The sequence below is a fragment of the Geotrypetes seraphini genome, chromosome 3 (assembly GCF_902459505.1).
Source record: "Geotrypetes seraphini chromosome 3, aGeoSer1.1, whole genome shotgun sequence".
In the NCBI taxonomy this organism is placed as follows: Eukaryota; Metazoa; Chordata; class Amphibia; order Gymnophiona; family Dermophiidae; genus Geotrypetes; species Geotrypetes seraphini.
In genome coordinates, this window is record NC_047086.1 from 214,741,562 (window position 1) to 214,759,141 (window position 17,580).

A 17,580-nucleotide genomic window follows, 5' to 3' on the forward strand; every position below is an offset into this window, starting at 1 on the left:
CATTTTAGTCTTTCCTCATATGAAGGGAATTCCATCCCCTTTATAATCTCGGTCGCTCTTCTTTGAACCTTTTCTAGTGCCACTATATCTTTCTTGAGATAAGAAGACCAGAATTGAACGCAATACTCCAGATGAGGTCGCACCATGGAGCGATATGAGGGCATTATGATATTCTTAGTTTTGTTAACCATCCCTTTAAAAAATTCCCAGCATGCTGTTTGCTTTTTTGGCCACTGCCACACATTGGGCGGAAGGTTTCATCGTATTGTCTACAACGATACCCAAATCCTATTCTTGGGCGCTAATCCCCAAAGTGGAGTCTAGCATCCGGTAACTGTAATTCAGGTTATTCTTCCCAATGTGCATCACTTTGTATTTGTCCACATTAAGGGCTCCTTTTACTAAGCCGCGTTAGTGCTTTAACACGCAGAATAGCGCATGCTACATTGCCGCGCTCTAGACCGGAATAGCGCATGCTACATTGCCGCGCTCTAGACCTTAACGCCAGCATTGAGGTGGCATTAGGGCTCCTTTTACTAAGGTGCGCTAGCGTTTTTAGCGCATGCAGGAAATTACCACACGCTACGCTTCTAGAACTAACGGCAGCTCAATGCTGGTGTTAAGGTCTAGTGTGCATGGCAATGAAGCGTGCGCTATTCCGCCCTAACGCAGCTTAGTAAAAAGAGCCATAAGAACATAAGAAGTGCCTCTGCTGGGTCAGACCAGAGGTCCATCATGCACAGCAGTCTGCTCGTGCGGCGGCCCTTAGTTCTAGAAGTATAGCGCACGGTAATTTCCTGCATGCGCTAAAAATGCTAGCGCACCTTAGTAAAAGGAGCCCCAAATTTTATCTGCCATTTTCCATGTCATTTACCAGGGAAAGTTTATGTTTTTCGGGTTGGGGGGGGATGGAATGCGGAGACAGTTCATTATTTTGTGTTATACTTTTATTCATTCAGATTGATTGACCACCTTTATGAAGAGATTCACCTAAGGTGGAATGAATGTCGTTTGGTTGTCATGGAGCAATATCAATCAAGGCATTTATTATTCATGAAAAGCACATACTCTTTCCTGATAATGCAGACATGCTTAATGGTTTGGATACACACGCACTATCAGAAGAGAGTGCATGCTTTTGTAAATAGAGCAGCTATTGACAGCAGGGTTTTTGTTGTTGTTTCCTGGCAACTTAAAATGACAGGAAATGCTACTAACATGCCCCAAGTCATTTCAAATGAATGCACATCACTAATAAATTTGCACTGCTATTGCCCGAAACCACCTGATTCTTCACCCTTAAGAACATAAGAACATAAGAAGTTGCCTCCGCTGAGGCAGACCAGAGGTCCATCTCGCCCAGCGGTCCACTCCCGTGGCGGCCCATCAGGCCTATTGCCTGATCAGTGGTCCCTGACTATTTCTATAACCTACCTCTACTCCTATCCCTATAACCTACTTCTACTCCTATCTGTACCCCTCAATCCCTTTATCCTCTAGGAACCTATCCAAACCTTCTTTGAAGCCCTGTAACGTGCTCCTGCCTACCACAGCCTCCGGAAGCGCGATCCATGTATCCACCACCCTCTGGGTGAAAAATAACTTCCTAGCATTTGTTCTAAACCTGTCCCCTTTCAATTTCTCCGAGTGCCCCCTTGTACTTGTGGTTCCCCATAATTTGAAAAATCTGTCCCTGTCTACTTTTTCTTTGCCCTTCAGGATCTTGAAGGTTTCTATCATGTCTCCTCTAAGTCTCCGCTTCTCCAGGGAGAACAGCCCCAACTTTTTTAGTCTGTCAGTATATGAGAGATTTTCCATACCCTTTATCAGCTTAGTTGCTCTTCTCTGGACTCCCTCAAGTACTGCCATGTCCTTCTTGAGGTACGGCGACTAGTACTGGACACAGTATTCCAGATGTGGGTGCACCATTGCACGATACAGTGGCAGGATGACTTCCTTCGTCCTGGTCGTGATACCCTTTTTAATGATACCCAACATTTTGTTTGCTTTCCTTGAGGCTGTGGCGCACTGTGCCGACGCCTTCAATGTTGTGTCTACCATCACTCCCAGGTCTCTTTCAAGGTTACTTACCCCTAGCAGTGATCCCCCCATTTTGTAAGTGAACATCGGGTTCTTTTTCCCAACATGCATGACCTTGCATTTCCCTATGTTGAAGCTCATTTGCCACTTTTTGGCCCACTCTTCCAGTGTCGTCAGATCCTTTTGGAGATCTTCGCAGTCTGCCGTGGTTTTAACCCTGCTGTATAGTTTGGTGTCATCCGCAAATTTAATGACCTCACATTTTGTTCCCGCCTCCAAATCGTTAATGAATATATTGAACAGGAGCGGTCCCAGCACCGACCCCTGTAGAACTCCGCTCGTGATCCATTGCCAGTCTGAGTAATGGCCCTTTACTCCAACCCTCTGTTTCCTGTCTGCCAGCCAGTTTTTGATCCATCGGTGGACCTCCCCTTGCACCCCGTGGTTCCATAGCTTCTTAAGCAGTCTTTCGTGTGGTACCTTGTCGAAGGCTTTTTGGAAGTCAAGGTAAATGATGTCTATGGATTCCCCTTTATCCACCTGGCTGTTTACCCCCTCAAAGAAGTACAATAAGTTTGTGAGGCATGACCTACCCTTGCAGAAGCTATGTTGACTCGACTTTAGCTGTCCATTGTTTTCGATGTGTTCACAGATGCTGTCCTTAATCAGCGCTTCCATCATCTTTCCCGGGACCGAGGTCAAGCTCACCGGCCTGTAGTTTCCTGGGTAACCCCTTGAACCTTTCTTGAAGATGGGCGTGACATTTGCTATTTTCCAGTCCTCCGGGATCTCTCCAGTTTTTAACGATAGGTTGCATATTTGTCGAAGTGGCTCTGCTATTTCGTTCCTTAGTTCCTTGAGTACCCTTGGGTGAATGCCGTCCGGACCTGGCGATTTGTCGCTCTTTAGCCTGTCTATCTGCCTGAGGACATTCTCTTGGCTTACCTCTAGTTGGACCAGCTTATCATCCTGATCTCCATTTACGATCTCTTCAGGTTCCGGAATGTTGGTTGTGTCTTCCCTCGTGAAGACTGACGTGAAGAACTCATTTAACTTGTCAGCTATCTCTTTTTCCTCTTTTACCACTCCCTTTCTGTCTCCATCATCCAAGGGTCCCACTTCCTCCCTTGCTGGTTGTTTCCCCTTAATGTACCTGAAGAATGATTTGAAGTTTGTTGCTTCCCCCGCCAGCCTCTCTTCATATTCTCTTTTTGCTTTCCTAACCACTCGGTGACACTCCCTTTGGTGTTCTTTGTGCTCCTTTTGGTTGTCCTTTGTTTGGTCCTTTCTCCATTTTTTGAACGATGCTTTCTTGTCACTTATCGCCTCTTTCACTGCATTTGTTATCCACACTGGGTTTTTTGTTCTATTTTTTTGCACCCTTTCCTGAACTTGGGGACGCACAGGTTCTGTGCTTCGTGCACAGTGCCCTTGAGTAGGGTCCAGGCTTTTTCTACGGACTCCATCTTCCTTGTGTTGCCGTTGAGTTTCTTTCCCACCATTTTCCTCATGGCATCATAATTCCCTTTTTTGAAGTTGAGTGCCGTCGTTGTGGTTCTTTTCACCTTTGATAATCCAATTTCTAGCCTGCACTGGATCGTGTTGTGATTGCTGTTTCCTAGTGGGGCTAGTACCGCCACCTCCTTTGCGGGTCCCTCTAGTCCGTTGAAGATTAGGTCAAGAGTGGCATCTCCCCGTGTTGGTTCCGTGACCAGCTGTTCCATGAAACAGTCCCTCGTGACCTCCAGGAATTTGGTCTCCCTCGTGCAGTTTGAGTGCCCGATATTCCAGTCTATCCCAGGGTAGTTGAAGTCCCCCATCACCACCACACTTCCGCTTTTGCATACCTGCCTCAGTTCAGCCTCCAGGTCCTGGTCGATTTCTTCTGGTTGTCCAGGTGGGCGACAGTACAGACCCAATTTTATGTCTGCTCCAGTTCCTCCCGGTAGCTTAACCCATAGTGATTCCAAGCCATCCACCCTTACTGTTGTTTCCATCCTGGTTGAGGGTATGGAGTCTTTTATATATAGCGCTATTCCTCCACCCTTTTTGTGTGTCCTGTCTCTCCTGTAGAGTTTGTACCCTGATATGGCCACATCCCATTTATTGTCATCAGTCCACCACGTTTCTGTGACTCCAATTATGTCTAGGTCCTTCTTGCTGGCTATGACTTCCAGCTTTCCCATTTTGGCCCTTAGGCTCCTAGCATTAGTGTATAGGCAATGTAAGGTAATGTACTTCTATCACCGCCCTCCAAAACTGCCCTTGGCACAAAACCTCTATCTGCCCTAACAAAAATGTTCTCTTTATCCCAAGCCGTTCCAAAAAAAAAAAAAAAAGAGAACAGTCAGAGAAGGAAAGTTAAGTTCAGGACACAGGGCAAAGGTCAAATCCAATATTTAGCTATAAAACTCACCCTTTTTCTGGATGCACAGCGATGGCACGAGGTTTGTCCAGTCCCTGTGAAATCACCACGTAACGGAAGGAGCCATTCAGCCGTGCCACTTCGATCACATCAAATCCCTGATCTGTCCAGTAAATGTTTCCTATAATACAGCATTGGGAGACACTGCAAGTTATTTTTTTCCTCCTGACCCAATATACCTACATATATGTGGCCTCTATTAAGAGGGATGACATTATATAAGCACACATACTAGCCTCAGAAGAGGCTACCCTTCCAACCCCTGGCAAGAAAAAAATGGAAAGAAAAGCAAATAAAACAGCATGTATGCATCACAGCGCTGCTTCAGTCCAGTTCTGAATCATGGCATGCCGGCCCCATCTTCCCCTATACCAGGGGCAAGAACCACCTTGTTTTAGTTGAGAGGGACCAAACAAACCAATCTCCAACCCCAGACCTAAGTTCTCTAGCTTCTGTTGCTGTGTGGAGCAAAATATTGGTCAGTTCATGGCCCCAGTGGCCCATTCCACTGCCAATACCCTAAAACAAGGATTCTCAATCCAGTCCACGGGATACACTGAGCCAGTCAGGTTTCAAGGACATTCACAATGAATATGCATGAGGTAGAGACCTTGCATGTAAATCTCTCTCGAGCACATTTATTGCAGATATTCTGAATACTTGACTGAATGTATTCCGAGGACTGATTTGAGAACCCCTGTCCTCAACTGATAACTTCAAATGGGTGCTCTGAATTCATTATGTTTGGTTCATTCCCTGCAGAGTTGTACAGAATTTCCAGAGAAAGGAAAATGGTAAAACCAGAGGGCATGATTTGAGGTTGAGGGGTGGTAGATTCAAGAGTAATGTTAGGAAATTCTTCTTTACGGAGAGGATGGTTGATGTGCGGAATGCCATCCTGAGGGAGGTGATGGAGAAGAAAACGATGACAAGAGTTCAAACAAGCGTGGGATGAACACAGAGGATCTGTAATCAGAAAATAATGGGTATACATTGAAGGAACTAAGGCCAGTACTGGGCAGGCTTGCAAGGTCTGTGTCCTATATATGGACATTCAGTTGAGGATGGGCTGGGGAAGGTTTCGATGGCTGGGATGGTTAAGATGGACTGGAGTGAGCTTTGATGGAGACTCCAGTAGATGGAACCTAAGCACACTACCAAGCAGGGCTCTGGGTTTCTGGCCCAGAAATATCTAAGAAAAAGAACCATTTAAACTAAATTAATTTATGAAGCATCTATAGTTAGGCAGACTGGATGGACCACTCGGGTCTTTATGTACCGTTATTTACTATGTTACTATAGTTGAACCCAGTATGACCTGCTCTCTGGCATGAGAAGAGACAGCTGTAAATTGCTTAGAATTTTATGTAAAGCGATAAATCAAATTTTAATAAACTTGAAACTTGAAGTCATTTTTGCACCCCTCCTCATTTGCACTCTGGGCAGCTGAACCGCTCACCCTCCATGACACGATGCTGACTTGTTGCCCTCTGAAAAGTGGAATGTAGGTTGTAAGAACAAGCAGCAATTCCACCAATATTTTTCTTAAAATGTCCCTCAGAATAGAATTGGTTGCCTTTTTTCAAGCATGTCCAATTTTCTTATTAATTTATTCTTTTTTTTTTCCTGTTTGTTAATATACTTTGCTGCTGGGCAATGACAAAGCACTGCAGAGCAGAAGGTAAACTCTTGCTCCGCTTCTGGCGATCTCAGGTTGCTTATTGTTTATTCAAACATGCCTGCAAATACTTCCTGGTTGAGGCCTCCAACTCTGGAGCACCAGACACCGTTCCTACTCCCACTTCCTACCAAGTTACTGGAATGAATTGCCTCCTCACATCAAATCCCTCAAATGGGCTTCTGAACTTCAGGAAAGCAATAAAAACTTACCTCTTCCCATAAATCCAGTCGCTTCCTTCACTAGATCCACTCAGGTTGTTAACTGAAGATGGAAATGACCGTATACTAGCTTAAAGACCAAATTGTATGTAAACTTGATTCTGTATATCTAACATTACTGTTCAAATGTAAATTCATAATTTGTTTGTCTATGCTTTATGTATGTCAGCCTTGTTAACCATTCTGAGCTCGTTGGGGAGGAAGGGATATAAAACTAACCAATTAATAAATACTTAAAGGCAAGTATCACCGCCAGAATACACCAGCAGCTTTTCATGACAGATTCAAGAAGTGAACAGACACTAACTCTCACCTGCTATCCAATCAACAGCAATTCCTTCAACTCTGCCAATGCCATTGGTAACGACATCCTCTCGCCACGTCTGGTCACGCTTGGCTCTGCTAATGGTGCTCAGCCCCATGTCCACCCAGTAAATAGTGTCATTATCTGAGAAGAGAGCGTTTCAGATGCTAAGCAAAACATTGGGAAGGTAAAGCCACACCTACCAGATTTAAGGTGCAGACATTATTCAACTCCCCCCTTCACATTTTAACTTTTTTTTTTTTTAAGGCTCCCCCCCTTGTATTTCCCGTTACTATCAAATACAGCCTCCAAAATTTCTCCATTTTTGCCCATTCTCTCTCTCTTCTGAGGATACTAGCTACAGGGATGGCTCAAGGGACTGTGGTGCACTGAGCCAACTTTTGCAATGGAGTCCCCTCCAACCCGCAATCTGATAACTTTCTCTTCTTCTACCCCATGCCTATGAGACAGGGACTCAGATGATAAAAGATGTCAAAATCCCAATCCGGCATCTATCCCTCTAGGAGTCTGAAAATCCTGAGTGGAGTAGAATGGGTACAAGTGGATCGATTTTTCACTCCGTCAAAAATGACAAAGACTAGGGGACACTCGATGAAGTTACAGGGAAATACTTTTAAAACCAATAGGAGGAAATTTTTTTTTTCCACTCTGAGAATTGTTAAGCTATGGAACTGCCAGAGATTGTGGTAAGAGCAGATAGCGTAGCTGATTTTAAGAAAGGTTTGGACATGTTCCTGGAGGAAAAGTCCATAGTCTGTTATTGAGAAAGACATGGGGGAAGCCACTGTTTGCCCCTGAATCGGTAGCATGGAATGTTGCTACTACTTGGGTTTTGGCCAGGTATTAGTGACCTGGATTGGCCATCGTGAGAATGGGCTACTGGGCTTGATGGACCATTGGTCTGACCCAGTAAGGCTATTCTTATGTTCTAATAGACTAGACTGGGATTTTGGTGTCCTTTATCATTGGCACCCTGGACCAGTGCCCTCACCTTGCCCATAGATCAAGCCAGCCCTGACCAGGTGCTGCAGCAGTTTTATGTCGCTAGTAACAGAGACAATGCATTCTCAGAACTACTCCTGATGTTGCTTGCTGGCTGGTCACCAGAACAGGAAAAGGACCAGGGTGTACTAACTGATAGGACCGCGAAGCCGTCGGCACAATGCACGGCGGCAGCGAAGAACGCAAATAGAATGCTAGGCATGATAAAGAAGAGAATCACGAGTAGATCGGAGAAAGTAATAATGCCGTTTTATAGAGCGATGGTCAGACCAAACTTGGAATACTGCGTCCAGCATTGGTCTCCATACCTAAAGAAGGATATAAAAATGCTGGAGAGGGTGCAGAAACGAGCAACGAAGCTAATAAAAGGTATGGAGAACTTGGAATACGAGGAACGACTTAAGAGACTGGGATTGTTCTCCCTTGAGAAGAGGAGACTGCGAGGGGATATGATCGAGACTTTCAAAATATTGAAAGGAATCGACAAAATAGAGCAGGAAAAAAAATTATTTACAATGTCCAATGTGACACGGACAAGAGGATATGGAATGAAGCTAAGGGGGGACATGTTCAGGACAAATATCAGAAAGTTCTTCTTCACGCAACGAGTGGTGAACACCTGGAATGCTCTCCCAGAAGAGGTAATTGCGGAATCCACCGTTCTAGGATTTAAGGGTAAGCTAGATGTACATCTCCTTATGAGTGGCATAAAGTGATACGGGTAAGGGTAAACTAGATGCACACCTCCTTATGAGAAGCTTAGAGTGATATGGGGACTAAAACTATGCCAGGGTACACCTGCCGGGGCCTCCGCGTGTGCGGATCACCGGACTTGATGGACCTAGGGTCTGATCCGGAGATGGCATCTTATGTTCTTAAGTCTGCAAGGCTCTGCACACAGCATAGCTCAGCTTTGGCATACAATTTAGTGTGCTAATGTGGACACCCTATATTAAAATGAGTTTTGCGCATGACTCAACCTTGTGCAAAGATTCCAGTAGACATCAGTGCACAGCTTATTTTATTATTATGGGAATGAAGGTATGAGCTCTTAATCGCAGATGCAGATAAAGTGAGCAGATGGCCCGCTGAAGAGCAATAAAAGGTTAGCTTGTTCTTCAGTGGTCGGCGTTAAATGAGGATTTTATGTTCTTCTCTTTCCTGCGTGCGTACATGGCCTACAACCTTTTTTTCTGCCTTTGTTGAAGATCAACAACATGGCAGGAGAAGAGGAGCCGAGGGAGGAAGGGTGGTGAAAGTAAAGTGCTGGAGTGCTGACATATTGCAAAAGTTGTATCAGCTTATGGTGTGGCATGTGCACACTAGTGCTGCCCGATTCAGGGAAAAAGTTTTCCAATTCAATTCGATTTGGTCTATTGAATAGATTTTTCGATTCGAATCACTTTTCCTGCCCAATCGGGCGCTTTTTTCGAATGGCCTGGCAGATTTATTGTGTAGCTTTCCCACCTACCCCCTTTTCCCTCTTCACCCCCACTTCGGCGCTGTGGTGTAAACAAAATAAACAAAAAAGTCTTTTCCGCTCTCTGTTAGATCCTAGCTCACACTCGCCAACACCAGCTCTGACAGGATACACATTTCAAATCTGACATATTGTAATTATAAAACAGAAAATAAAATTAATTTTTTCTACCTTCCACTGCCATCTCCAACATTTGTTTCTTTCCCACTGTCTACCATCTCTCTCTCTCCCTGCCTTGTGCCCTAGGTCAAACCTCTCTATTCTGCTCCATGCAGCATCTTTTCCTCCCTCTCTATTATGATGTCCAACATTTCTCCCTCTCTCTTCTCCATGCATGTCTCCCTCCCTTCCACCATATGCAGGATTTCCCCCTCTCACCCCTTTCTACCTCTTCTATCTCTTCCTCTCCTCCAGCCCAACAATTCTTCCTCTCTCCTATCAACCTCCCCATGTGCAGCATCTTTCCTCCTCTCCCATCCCCCTGAGCAGCAGTTTTTCTCCCATCCCATCCCCCTGAGCAGCAGCTTTCCTCACCTCCCACCCACTCACCTGTTTAGTAGCTTTCCATCCCCACTGTGCAGTAGTTTTCTATCCCTCCCACCCTCCCATCCCCCTGTTCAGCAGCACCCCACTGACTCTCCCACCGTGAGATCTGACATACCTCCAAGGCCTCCTACAGCAACAGTGGTGGCAGTGATGGACCAGCGGCATCACTCAGAAAAAGCTACTTGCAGCCTGCCCCGCTAGGGATTCCCTCTACCATGTCATCATTGATGTCATCAGTGATGCGGCAGAGGGAAGACCCCAGTGGGTCAGGTCGCAAAGCAGCCCATTCAAAACGATGTCGCTGCCGCCACCGCTGCTTTAGGAGGCCTCGGAAGTATGTCCCCATGAAAGGAAATTTTGAGGGGGCTGTAGAACAGTTACAGGCGGTAAAGGAAGGGGTGATTGGATGGATGGATGGTTGTCGACTAAAGTTGAATGTAGAGAAAACGAAAATTATGTGTGTCCGGAGGGCACAACTGAATGATATCCCAGATTCAAGTCAATTCCTAGATATGTCTATAAGAATTTCAGAAGAGGTCAAGTATTTGGGTGTGTTCATTGATTCCAGATTGACATTTAGAGGCCACGTTCAGGTGATGTTACAAAAAACTTTTTTCAGACTACGCCTTTTAAGCAAACGCAGGCCGTATTTGTTGGACAGCTCATTTAAGATCATTTTACAATTTGTGGTGCTATCATGTTCTGACTACTGCAATATGGTGCTTTTGGGCTTATATGCCATGACATTAAGTGCCTCGCAGGTTGCACAAAACTCAGCTGTCAGGAAGCTGTTTCGGTTGGGGAAGACTGAACATGTGACAGAATACTATGTGAAGTTATATTGGTTGAAATTGGAAAATTGAATACAGTATAAATTGCTAGCGATGGTCTATCTTTGTGTGCATGGATTGGCATATGTTCCATTACCAAAATTAAGTTCATCGTGCCGACTTGCATATTCCACCTGTCAAGTGTCTGAGATTGAAAGTGTCAAGAACAAGCATGTTTTTGTGCATGGGCCCTTAGGAATGGAATGGAGTACCAATGTATATAAGCCAGCAGGGAAACTCATGTACATTTAAATGATTATTGACGACACTTGTTCTGTAAAATGAAATATGGGAACTAAGACTATTATATTTGTTTGAGCGCTGGTCGCTAATCGGTGTTTCTTTTAAGCAAGTATTGTGTGTGTATATGTGTTTTAAATACTGTGTTATGTTTCGCTGTAAACTGCTTTGTATAAAGCAGGATATAAATGAATAAAACCATAAAACATAAACATGTCAGGTCTCACCGAGGGTAGGGGGTGTTGGTCGCTGAATCGGTGAGTCCGATATTCTTGGACAACGAATCAATTCACCAAAGTGAATCGGTGAATTGATCTGAATCGGCGAATCAGGAAGCATTAGTGCACATCACAAAAGTGTCAGTACAATTTTTTGTGTGGAAAATATGATTGCAGTGAGTGCAGACCCATTTGTGCATGCATCCATTATGCTCTTTTGTCAGAGCATTGTTTGCAAACAGCTTATTTGCATATCATCTGATTACTGCGTTACATACCAACTTTTTTATGCATGAATTAGGAAACCCTGTGCTGAGCTTTAGTGCAGAGCTGTAATGCATAGCTTTCTGCACTGGCCCCTGAAGGAACATGACCTGGGTCAGAGATCTCATCACCACTTTCTCATGAGTTTCTAATGCTGATCCTCAAATACCACAAACAGGTCAAGTTTTCAGCAGAGTAGTTTTGTTTTTGTTTTGTTAGATCATGTGTCTGCAAATATATCTGATGAATATTCATTGGGGATATCCTGGAAACTAATCTTGTTTATGGCTCATTCTTAGAACCCCTGCCCTGGATCCCCAAAATGATCCCTTTGCTAATGTAATTTACCAATATAATTTCACAAATGCTTCATAACAAAAAGTGGATGAAATTTTTTAAAAATTAAACAATGCTATAAACAAAGCACTCTTCCAATGATTTTCCCAACATACGGTATGGAGAAAGTTGTCCACTGATAAATTTGATAACCTACATAACAAGCAGGAGACCCAGAAAGAAAGGTCTCCCTGGACCATAAACCAGTTTAGAATCCACTAGACAACAAGGAGATTTATTATTATTTCCGCAGAAATCTGAAGATTCAAACTATTTGAAAAGAGCAACTCCTGCTTCTCTCACCTGCATGAAAATCTATCCCAACAGCCAGCGATGTCCCAGAGACAGGAACCAAAGCGTCAGACTTATCCACAGGGTCAAGTGGAATTCCACGGATTCCTTCATGGACAGAATAGAGCAGGAAGGAGCCCACACCTGAAACACACAAAGTCAGAGCAAACACACACAATTACCAGACATCCCAAAGGTGTTGTTCCAAGCACTGATCACAATGGAATGCTACAACACTGGAGGCAGAACTTCAACTAATCACCCATTATGTCAGCAGCATGCTACTCTAACAAAGCAAACTATCTTGCTACTTAATTAAGGGTCCACATATCACTTTTCTGTAAACCATCCTGTTGAAGGAAACTGATGGATGTAGGATTTTTAAAAATACACAAGTTGCTTTGGGGTACTAATCTGTATTCCTTGCCCCTTAGCTAATGTTAAAGGGCAATGGATGACAGAAAGAGAGAAGCCATACTGGATGGTGGGAGAAGCAAGGGACAGATGTTGGAAATGAGAGATGGAAGAAAGAGAGAAGGGAGGAGATGCTGTCCATGGATGGAGGGGAAGTGAAGAGCTAGAAACTACATAGATTTGAGAAGCAGCCAGAAAAATGGAAGAAAGCTGAACATGAAAGATGGATATATAGCAGGAAAAGAAGAAAGGAGGGGAGACAAGAAATAGTGAATGGACAGGAAAATCTGGAAACAGACTAGAGACAGAGAGAAGCAGAACCAGAGACAGGAACAAGATGATTATAAAAATGAAATCACCAGACAACAAAGATAAGAAAAATGATTCAATTATATCAGTTTTGAGAATTTACATCTGCCACCTATATTTCGCAGGGTACAGGAGGAAACAAGAGAGGGACGCATTATGTGATTAATTGCGTGATTAAAGTTTTGAATCACTATGCAGCCCTAACTTTAAACAAACCACTCTCAGCTGACCTTCACAAGACTGCTGACCACTCTTCAGACTGTAGCCGGCCGTACACATACAGGCCCGGGTAGTTTCCGAAGTCGGGAGGCACAGCTGAGAGCAATCTCCATTATTCACGCTGCAGGGATTTGTACCTAAGTAAGATACAAAAAGATGGAAAAAAGAAGCAGTTTTGTATCTGTCCGCGACAGTTCAATTACATATATACAAATAAGTGAAGTGCACCATAGCTGAGGGTACAAGAAAAGCACAAACTTTGCCATTTCCAGGTAATTCTGTCCTCTTCCTTTTAAAAAAAATTACAAATTTTATTACATAAATAACACCTACAAATAAATAGTAAAATATAATACCAGAAACGCCTCAACAAAAAAACAAAACAAAACACAAATCCACCATCAAGCGTTGGAGGAAATATCCAGAATAGCAACAAATGCAAACAATTCAGATAATGAAAAGCGCATGAAATGAAATGTTGGTAGTTATTTATGACTCTGAAGTGGAAGAGACCAAATCTTCTCAGCAGTACCTAGTCGACTGATGTATGCAGCAACTTTACATTCAAATTTATATACCATTGAATGGTGTTCCATCAAAAACATATATTCCCGATTTCTAATTATTTAAGATCAATTGAATTTTCAAAGCAATCAAAATATCAAATAAGCGACTGTGCAATTTATCTAACAGACTCCAAATTGCCAGGGATTGGAATATCACAATTCTCTAATAAATAAGATTAGACAATAGGAATAATGATTTGATCTCCTCCCAGACATCCAAAAACACAAAATCAGGGGGCACCAGAACAGTATATGCAAAATCACCAACAGAAGTATTACAGTGTTAGCAAGAGAAGATTAGTATAATCTTGATAATCTTCTTTCTAGTAATTAAGCACATCATTCTTGAACCTGTAGGTGGTGTATCTCTGATCGCAAGATCTGGTGTAGAGAGCCTCGTTTACATTTTTTCCGCTCCACCTTCCCTCACTCTGGGCTCTCCTGTAACTCCTCAGTTTGTATCAAAGCAGATGGTCAGCCCTATAATAGAAAATATATGGGGTATGGGGAGTCTCCCCGAGAAACAAGTCTGTTCTGCTCATATCACAACATTTAATACAAAATAATCATGAAACATTTGAACATATAGGCCCTCTTTTACTAAGCTATGGTAGAGGTTTCTAAATGTTCCAACGTTCATAGGAATTCTATGAGTGTTCAATCAACATCAGAGCATTTAGTGCTGCAGGCTGCGGTAAAAACCTCTACTGTGGCTTAGTAAAAGGGGGAGGGGGGTGGATAACAAGGTGGAACGAACAAGCCACCTACCTGAGTACAACCTGCACTAATAGTCTTGGAGTTTTAAAGAAACCCCAAGGTCTCTTCAAAATAGGAGTGATCTCCTCTATCCTTGACTTTGCTGGAGAGAGGAAAGAAACAAGATATCCGGTAATATAGACATATCTGAGACAGCAAGCAGGCTAATGAACATCTGACAGGGTGGGCAGAATGATGTACCTATTTACTAGAAAGAAGATTATCAAGGTAAATACCTAATCTTCTTTTCTAGTGCAATAGGCACATCATTCTTGAACCTGTGGGACATATTAAAGAAGTCCCCCAGAATCTAGGGTGGGACAGATAAGCCTGCTGAAAGTACTGACGATCCAAATGCGGTATCCAATTTGGTCAAAATATCCACCATATAAAACTTTGTGAAGGTGTGGAGAGAGGAATATGTGGCCACTCTACAAATTTCCTCAGGTGAAACTGCTCTTGACTCTGCCCAGGAGGAAGCTATGCTCCTAATGGAATGTGCCTTTAAGGACACTGGAGGTTGTTTTCTGCTGCCAATATAAGCTGAAGAAATGGCCATACGAATCCATCTAGAAATGGTCGCTTTTGGGAAGCTGGCCCCTTTGGCAGCCAGTATCCATCAGTACAAAGAGATGATCCAACAGTCAAAACTCATTTGTCATTTCCAGAAAACAAAGCAACCCTCTGCTGACATCCAGCAATTTCAGAGCTTTGTCACTCTTCTTGGACCCCGAGGAGGTGAAAGCTGGCAACCGTATTTCCTGGCTGACGTGAAAACTGGAGACTACTTTCAGTAAGAAAGAGGCAACTGTATGCAGCACTACCCCTGTCTCTGAAAATCTGAGAAATGGTTCTCTGCAAGATAAAGCCTGTAGTTCAGACACCTGATGTGATGATGTGGCCACCACTAAAAACGCAGTTTTAATTGTCAGGTCCATCAATGATGCTGTCTCCAAAGGCTCATACGGAGCTCTTGTCAGAGATCGCAAAATGAGATTAAGACTCCACGTTGGAAATAGTTGATGTACAGGAAGATACAGACGTAATGCTCCCTTCAAAAATCTGGACACATCTGAGTGAGAGGCCAATGCCCTTTAATTTGACTGGGATCTGAAGCATAAGAGACCCACTATTTGTTTTTGAGGTAGCCAACTGCTAGGTCTTTTTCCAGCCCTTCTTGAAGGAAAACTAGGACCAGCGAAACCAGTGCCGTGACTGGGTCCTTACTCTTCTGTGAACACCAGCCCTGGAAGTGCTTCCAGGCCTTCACATAGGCAGCCAAGGTTGACTGTTCCTTGGACTTTAGAAAAGTGGCAATAACCACTTCCAAATAGCCTATGCACGCTATGACTGTGTGCTCAAAAGCCAAGCTGTAATACAAAGCACACCGGATTCTCTAGGGTGATTGGGCCCTGCAACGCCAGATAACAATGTAGTCTGAGACCCTGGTCCCTCTTTAGACAGATCAGATCTGCATACCATGGATGCCTCAGCCAGTCCAGTGCAACAAGAACTACCAGCCCTGTTTGTGACATTCTTCACAGGACTCTGCCTATCATGGGCCACAGAAGGAACACATACAGGAGCCCTGTCTGTGGCCTCGGCTGTACCAGGGCATCCAGTCCAACGCTTCCTTGTTCGTATCTTCAACTGAACAACCAAGCTGTTTTCTTCTTGGCCACTGATGCCACGAGGTTGAACCTCGGGTGCCCCCACCAACTCACAATGCTATCAAATGCTTCCTGGAGATAAGGGTCCATTTGCCATGATCCAGAGTCTGTCAGCTGAGGAAATCCGCTTGCATGTTGTCCATTCACGTTACATATGCCATCAAGAGCACCAACACCCACTGAAATAGCATTTGGGCCTCCAACTGTAGAGAAACACTCTTTATTTATTTATTTCTATTTTTATCCTGTCCTCCCAGTAACTCAGAATGGCTTACAAGCAAACATTCACAGTGGAGTACATTTGGACAATACAAAGACTATACAGTAGTTTAAATACAAGGACTATACAGCAATTTAAGTACAGGTTAAGAATGAACTATACAGCAATTTAAGTAGAAGTTTAGAATGGAGAAGAGAGGGTAGAGTGGAGGGGGGTTTAATGGGGGTGAGGTACCTCCCTGACCATTGACACATGCTACTGCTATTGCACTGTCTGAGAAAACTTGTACCGTATTGTCCTGTAGTGAGCTTCCGAACACCCACAGCGCCAGGCGGATGGCTCTCAGCTCTAACTGGTTGATGGACCACTTCCTCTGTGAGGGGGACCAACGTCCCTGCACCAGGTGACCCTCGTAGTTAGCTCTCCATTTGTCATCAGAATCACCCAATTGGAGATGCAAAAACGGCACTCCACGGGATAGAGACTGTGGTTCCAGCCACCAGTTCAAACTGCGACATGCTTCTGTTGTCCAAGGCAGAAGCATCTGCAATATATCTGTCTGTGGGGACCAGAGGGATTAAAGCACATGCTGGAGAGGACGTAAATGTGCCTTTGCCCAGGAGACCATGTCTACAGTTGCCACCACTGGCATCTGCAAATAATGCCAAGCTGTCACTGTTGGCCTGTCCCGAAACGCCCTGATATGATGCGAGAAAAACTTTGGTGTCCTTAATGTTGAAATGGATGCTCAAGTACTCCAGGAACTGTGTGGGCTCCGAGTGGCTTTTTCAGAAGTTTATGACCCAGACTAGGCTCTGCAATAGTTGGATTAAGTGCTACATCGTTGTCCTCTCTTCGGATTTGGACAGAGCTCGTATCAGCCAATTGTCCACGTATGGATACACATGTACCTCCACCTTGAAGAGGTGCACTGCTACAATAACCATCACCATGGCTAGCCCAAACAGAAGGGCCAAGAACTGGAAGTGCTGCTCCAGAACATGGAAGCTTGAGATTTTCTGTGATCCAGAAAAATGGGGATATGCAGAAAACCCTCTGTCAAATCCAGCGAGGCAGGAAATTCACCTGGCACAACGGAGGCAGTGACTGGCTTCACCATTCCCATTCAGAAGCGCAGTATTTTGAGGGCAGCATTGACCGACTTCAGATCCAGGATTGGCCTCCAGTCTTCTTAGACTCTTTAGGGCACAATAAAGTATATGGAGTGTCTGCCCAAGCCCAATTCTGTGTACGGGACGGCCTCTATGGCTACAAAATCTGGTAACCTCTTTACTGTCGTTCAGACTCTGACCACTTTCTCTGGCTTTCCCGCCAGATAATCCACATAGAGGTCAGAAAGGGGACGAAAGAACTCAAACTTGTACCCCCCACCTCCGAATAATTTCCAGTGCCCAGCAGTCTGAAGTGATCCATGCCCATGCTTCCCAATAAGCCAACAACCTCTCTCTTATCCTTGGAGGTATGGCTCCTGACCTAGCTTCAGAACTGCTTTTTGGGGGTGGCTGAGGG

The 17,580-nt window shown here is 44.2% G+C and overlaps 1 protein-coding gene across 1 annotated transcript in view; it reads right to left on the reverse strand.

The window, feature by feature from the left end:
* Positions 1-17,580, reverse strand: part of LRP1 (LDL receptor related protein 1) — a 777,705-nt gene that overhangs the window by 301,727 nt on the left and 458,398 nt on the right. Inside the window, exons 34-37 of the mRNA XM_033939435.1 lie at positions 12,850-12,975; positions 11,909-12,040; positions 6,678-6,812; positions 4,457-4,586 (exon numbers count right to left, since the gene is read on the reverse strand). Coding sequence (XP_033795326.1) covers positions 4,457-4,586; positions 6,678-6,812; positions 11,909-12,040; positions 12,850-12,975 — 523 coding nt within the window. The remainder of the gene's footprint in view (positions 1-4,456; positions 4,587-6,677; positions 6,813-11,908; positions 12,041-12,849; positions 12,976-17,580) is intronic.